This window comes from Anthonomus grandis, chromosome 17 (assembly GCF_022605725.1).
Source record: "Anthonomus grandis grandis chromosome 17, icAntGran1.3, whole genome shotgun sequence".
Taxonomy (NCBI): Eukaryota; Metazoa; Arthropoda; class Insecta; order Coleoptera; family Curculionidae; genus Anthonomus; species Anthonomus grandis.
In genome coordinates, this window is record NC_065562.1 from 6,578,706 (window position 1) to 6,585,251 (window position 6,546).

The 6,546-nt window shown below is 32.8% G+C and overlaps 1 protein-coding gene across 1 annotated transcript; it reads left to right on the forward strand.

Moving 5' to 3' along the window:
• Window positions 1-2,700: 2,700 nt before the first annotated feature.
• On the forward strand, window positions 2,701-4,116 carry LOC126746410 (dentin sialophosphoprotein-like). The gene is made up of 3 exons (XM_050454665.1): window positions 2,701-2,821; window positions 3,013-3,057; window positions 3,122-4,116. Exons 1-3 carry the CDS (start codon window positions 2,764-2,766, stop codon window positions 4,018-4,020), a joined length of 1,002 nt encoding a protein of 333 aa, XP_050310622.1. The 5' UTR covers window positions 2,701-2,763; the 3' UTR covers window positions 4,021-4,116.
• The last annotated feature ends 2,430 nt before the right edge of the window (window positions 4,117-6,546 follow it).

Here is a 6,546-nt window from a genome sequence, read left to right on the forward strand (position 1 = left end):
TAATTAATTGTCAAAAACTATAAAAATACGGCCAAGTAAAGATGAAAGGTTTAAAAATATTGACGAGTTGAATTTAGCAAAAGCCCTTGAATTAAGCAAAATTGACTTTGGCGAGTATGAGAAACAAAATAATTTTGACAGTTTTGAAGAGTTTATTGAAAAATTTTCTGCTTTTAAACTACCGAAAGATTGGTTTACTGCTCACAGTGAGTCTCAAGACAGCAAAAAGCTAACAATTTTTAAAATTGAATACACACCTGGTCTATGCATTAATTGGGCAATTGTTTTTAATTTTAATTTAAATGTTGAAACTTTTTTATATAGCAAGCCAGTTTGCGTTTTAACATCAAAATTTAAAACTCCATATACTTCCCATAGTTTAGATGATTTATATGCAATACTTGAAGCAATAGACCTTACTATTATTACCCTGCCTTTGGAGGAAAATGTTACCAATAATGACAACCCCGACTGTGACCTAAATCCAAATACTGCTACCGAGACTGCTACCAATACTCTTGGCAATACTATTCTCGATCATGTCAAACCATCAAATGACATAAATAAAATGAAAAGTGTGTTCGATATGGTGTCAAACATACTAAAAAGTTTCAAAAACATTAAAGACAACAAAATAGTGCATGCTTTAGATTTTATTTGTGAACAATTAGCTTTGCTTACAACTGCAAAGGAAAGGTACAGATATTCAAGTAGTACAATAATTTTGACTTCTATAATCTATACTATTAGTCCTCATGCATACAAGTATTTAAAAGATTATGGATCCCTAATTTTACCACATCCTCAAATTATAATGGGTATTTGTAACAAACACATGACCGATCCCCACATAGATGAAAAAAAATGTTTTTAACTTATGCCCGAATTGTGTTTAGTTTACTAAAGGATCATGCAAGATTTGTGACACTACTTTTTGATGAAATTCATATTAATCCTTACATGGACTATAAAGGCGGTAATATCAGTGGAACATCAGTCAATAATAAGTCTCTAGCTTCCTCAGCATTTACTTTTATGATTACAAGTGTGTGTTCCAGCTTTAAGGAAGTAATTCACATAGCTCCCATCTCCAAAATTACATCAGACATACTTCAAAATTTTATTAAGACAATTATTGAAAATTTAGAGGAGATTGGGTACATAGTTTTTTGTGTTATAAACGATACTAATACCATTAACGGGAAAGCCATAAATCATTTTTCAACTGCAGACCAACTTAGCATTGTTTATCCTCATCCCATAGATAATCAGAGACCATTATTTTACCTATTTGACACAGTTCACTTACTTAAAAGTGTATTTAATAATTAGCTTAACTCTAAACCAGACCAAAAATTTTATTTTCCTGATTTTAACACTTCGAAGCAAAAATTTGCTTCTTTTTCTGCAATTAAAAAATTACATGAACTGGAGTATGATAAGCTTTTTAAGCTTTTAAAGTCAATATATGTATATATGTGTTTATTATAACATTTTTTACTACTTGATGGTATAAAAAATTATTATAAATACCTAAATACATATGTTGAATTTTGGCGCAGATGTAGGGGAGTTGGGAGCCTGCATTTAATATTAAATCATAATATTTAACCTGACATTCAACCAGAACTAAAACATACCTTTGAATGTTTCCTGAACTCTATTCTATTCCTAGCATTTTTTTAAATAAGCCAAATATTGAGATATTAGCATATGAAATCCTTTGGTTTTTAAAAGTCGGTGGCCCACATCGATGACGTCACGCGCCAAGTACTATGGCCTTGTCTTTGAGTGGGTGTTGTTACTACCCGCAGGTACCTTATAGTATCATTGTTTTTAAAATATTATTTTCTATCGAAATACGTAAAAATATACCAAGTGTCCCATTTAAAATAAGAAAGTTAGTGTCACTTTCTGTTAAACCGGAAGTGGTGGAAAACAATAGAATATGTCAAAAGATGCGCTTCTAACTATTCTATCGATATACCAAAGTTCATTTGTTTATCTTCAAAAGTAAAAAAGTTATTAAGTGTTCCCTTTTTCCGTGTCACCCGGTATATAGTTTTAGAGACTACAGTAGCTGCATCCTTCCAAATTTATTATTATCTTTAGTATTTGTACTGTCCACTTTTCTATTCACAATATTATTATTTTGAAAGAGATATAATAACTTCTAAGATTAATTTGACAGATACTTAAGATAATAATATCTAAAAGATAAAAAAATAGCATATCGCAACATAGCACCCAGGTGACTAAAAACTGGTATGTACAAAGATTGCTGCAATTATAAAAAATCAAAAATTTTAAATTACAAGAAATAAGACAAAAAAACAATATGAAGAATACATAGAGTAAATTATAGATTTCATTGAATTAAAAACAATTTAACTTTAACAAATATTTGCAAATTAACGTGCAACATTGATAACTAAAATGAACTAAATCTCGTTACGAGCCTCCCAAACACTTCACCTCTGCCAAAAATATATATAATGATATTGATAATATTTTTCCATTGAAAATTGAAATCTTGTTTAGTGATATCAAATTATAAATTTACGACGAAAACATCTTTCTATTTATAATATAATTAATAAGAAAAAATATATATAATACTTGAAACCCTTTTAACTGATTATTAACTTATTACGATTGTTTGATAAGATTTTTTTAGGAAAAATTACTTAAAACTGCGGATTATGACATAGTGTTCTTAGTGTGAGGTGAGAAGTGAGCATTTAAAATTTGCTTCTTGTCAAGATGTTTTATAAAACGTTACTATTTGTCTTTCTATTTGAAATTGGAAATTCCTATAGTTGTAAGTCGGTTTAAGGTTATAATTTACTTTGATTATTTTTCTCATATATTGTATATATAATTTATACAAGTTAAAGTAACCCTTAAAACAGCTTTAAAAAGTTTTTTTAGTTTATGTACACCATAAGTTATGTGCTTACTATTTGAAGAAAACATTACTTTAAATCTCATATTGTATATGTTTCTTTCCAGATAAAATTAAATTAAGGAATGTTGCAGATGTGGATGAACCCGTTCGTAAGTGCTGTTGGACGAAATTTCATTCATATACATCTATACTAATATTGTGATTTTATTTTAGCTACAGACTGTCCTCAAATCGATGGCCAGGATTCTGTTTATTTCCCAGCAATAAATTGCTCAAAATTCTGGGAATGTTCCAACGGCTTGCCATACTTGTTCGATTGTCCATCGGGCCTGGAGTTTGACCCAATTAATCATGTTTGCAAAGACCCTGATTTAGCAAATTGTACCGGACAAGGTTGGTCTACAACTGTTATACCTAATTCTACTAACACACCTACTGAATCAAGTAACATAACTACTGTTAGCGCTAATACGCGTAGCCCAAATCCTTCAAGACCACCAACGAGACCTCCAAGACCTCCACAAACCACCGGTAGACCAAGCTCAACTACATCAAGACCACCACAAACTACGCCCGTACCACCGTCTATTTCTACAGTCTCAACTACTTCAGTACCTTGCACAAGCACTTCAACATCTGAGAAAACTCCTACTACTACTGAAGTAATTGTTACTACTACAGAAAATTCAGATTCCAGTGATTCAAGTAGTTCTAGCGACTCCAGCGACTCCAGCGATTCAAGTGATTCGAGCGATTCAAGTGATTCAAGCGATTCAAGTGATTCGAGCGATTCAAGTGATTCAAGCGATTCAAGTGATTCGAGCGATTCGAGCGATTCAAGTGATTCGAGCGATTCTAGCAGCTCAAGTGATTCAAGTAGCTCCAGCTCAGACTCAAGTGATGCTAAACATAGGAAACATAAAAAGCGTCATCATACGCATTCAAAGAAAAATAAGGCAAAAGGAAACAAAAAGAAAGTTGAGCAAGAAAAAATCGAAATTAAAGATGCCAAAGTAGAATATGACACTTTAAATATAAAAGAATTTTATTCGAAACTTGCTAAGAAAAAGAGCCGTTTAAGTCATCATGAAAAAGTACAAAAAACTAAATAATTTTTTAGTTAAGTTATTAATGTCATAAGAAAATTTCTGTATATAAAGATTTCTTACAGGCCAAAAAGTATAATAAACATTATAAAAAAGTATAAATGATGTTTTAATAATTTTAGACTAATCCTTTTTTTAAGAGTATGTGATAAATTCGTGTTTATGCATTGATTAGACTGGTCTACATATATGTCCAATGAGACTGTTCCTCGGCCATACTTGGGGAACCGTTCTTCGTATGACTTAGAAGTAAACAAAATTATGATAAAAATTAGCCCCCTGATGAAAAAGGGTTTAACTTAATTAACTATATTTTATTATTAAGTATTAAAATATATACTTATTGCTGAAGGAATGCCATTTTCAACGATACCAAATTTGTTAAAATCGGTTAAACCGTTAAAAAGTTAAGGCAGGTTAATGTAACAACAATTGGACGCCCTTGCGATCTTTGTTCCTGTAATAACTGATTTTTTTTACTAAAATGATAGATACTGTGGTTCTCTTTTAAAATGTGAAAAAACATTTTTCGTTTATTATGCAAAATTTAAAGAAATCAATATGACAGTTACGCCCTCTGATGGTCATTTTTAGAACTTCAAATTATTTTTGGACGATTCTTTATGATCGATTTACCCATTTGTTTTTACCCCTAAGTTATACGATGAACGGTTCCCGAGATTTGGCCGACGAACAGTTTTAAGTTTTTATAAAACAAAGGGGGAATAAAAACAAGCACATTATTTTACCCTTAACTGCAATCCTTTGGACTGTGAGACACCATCCTAAAAGGTTCGAACCACATTTCAGAAAATTATCTGTTGCATCTAGGAAAACAATAAATAACAACACTCTTTTGAAATTTTTATTGTTATTTAATTAAATGTTGAAAATGAGTTCCGTTATTTTAATAACAACAATAACAAAGACTACTTTCAAATTCTTTACGTACATGTACAAATGTCTCTCTGGATATAGCATTGCATTCTTGAACTATGCTGGAGTTGCTCTACTGATTCAGGTTGCCTTTTAAAAACCACATATTTTAGGTGACCCCACAAAAAAAGTTAAGAGGTGTGTCCGGGGTTCTAGATGGTTATTCAATAGGACCTCTTCTTCCAATCCACTGGTTAGGATAATGATCATCCAATAATTGCCTAACGCGAACTACGGACTGGGAACCACGGACTTTATCAGATGCTTCCCAATGCTAAAATACAAAGAAAATGCACATTCCAACTTCAAAATTGGTGTGCAAAATATCAATTACTTAAAGCGGCTGAAGGATATTGGCATGTGGCCTCCAGGCACTTTCATCTCCAATTCATGTTTATCATCCTCAAAAACACCAGCAAAGGTATCCAATTAATACATCTTCAGGCTTACCACCTTGTAAGACTTTCGCCCCAGATAGTCATAACCTGTCGCAACGGTCGGATGCAGCAACACCAGACACTCTACCCAGGAAATTTAAATCTTTGAAGATTGGTTCAGACAAGGAGGCGATAGCTACTTCGAAGTCTCTAGCGACTGAATTGTTGGAGGCTGATTTTATCATTGATAGAGATGTGGAGATAAATAAAACATCAAATATAGACCCGATGACTCCACCATTAGTGAGACTGTCAAGAGACTCGGATGCAGCAGATGGTCGTTATTTACTTGCTAGGCTAAGGGATCCCTCAATTTTAAAACCCCTCAGGCTATTTAATTCATATCTGCATGATCAGCCCTTCAGTGTATGTTTCAAAGGACACACCAATACCAGCATCCGATTGGCACTTGCCTCAGAGGGAGTTCCTGGTGACGTGGACGCCTTGCGGAAACTCTACTTTCGCTACCATGACGCATATGGTATTGGTCCAGCTGAAGTAGAAGCAGATCTGTCAGCCTTTGGATCCTTTTTCTCATCAGAGAAATTACTACGCCTCCAAAGGATTAGAGAAAGCCAGAGCAATTACTATTCTAGTGAATCTCCCACTAAGAATAAACATTTTTAGGTAGTTTGACGCAAGAAGAGGATCAAGCACCCTCTAAAATACTGGACAATGGCAAGCTTAGTATTTTCTCTCTAAATATTCAGTCTCTAAGACACAAAACTGACGATCTATTTCTTTTGTTAGAAGAGCTTCATTTTCCTGATATCGTTGCCATATCTGAACATTGGTTAAATATCGATAAGCCCGTTTTCATTAACAATTACTCTGCAGTGGCCAGATTTAATAAAATAAATGAATCTCATGGAGGTACTTTGATAATGTCTAAAAGCAACGACTTTTCAGTAGTAACCAAGTTCGATAATTTAATTACCTAAAAATCTATTTGAATTTTCCATTATCTATAGTAATAAATATGATCTTCATGTAATTTGTATATATAGAACACCTGACGCGGATGTAAATATAATCTTTCAAAAATTACTAAGCTTGCTTGAGTCTCTGCCTTTAAACAGCAAAATCTTTTTATGTGGCGACCTAAATATTGATTTTTCCAGTGTGTGTGCGGCTCAAGAATCTCTCCAGTTCATTTTCG

Coding starts and splice junctions, on each gene's coding strand:
- LOC126746410 (XM_050454665.1), top strand. CDS start 2,764: ATGTTTTATAAAACGTTACTATTTGTCTTTCTATTTGAAATTGGAAAT. Junction 2,822..3,012: donor AATTGGAAATTCCTATAGTT/GTAAGTCGGTTT, acceptor GTTTCTTTCCAG/ATAAAATTAAATTAAGGAAT. Junction 3,058..3,121: donor AGATGTGGATGAACCCGTTC/GTAAGTGCTGTT, acceptor ATTTTATTTTAG/CTACAGACTGTCCTCAAATC.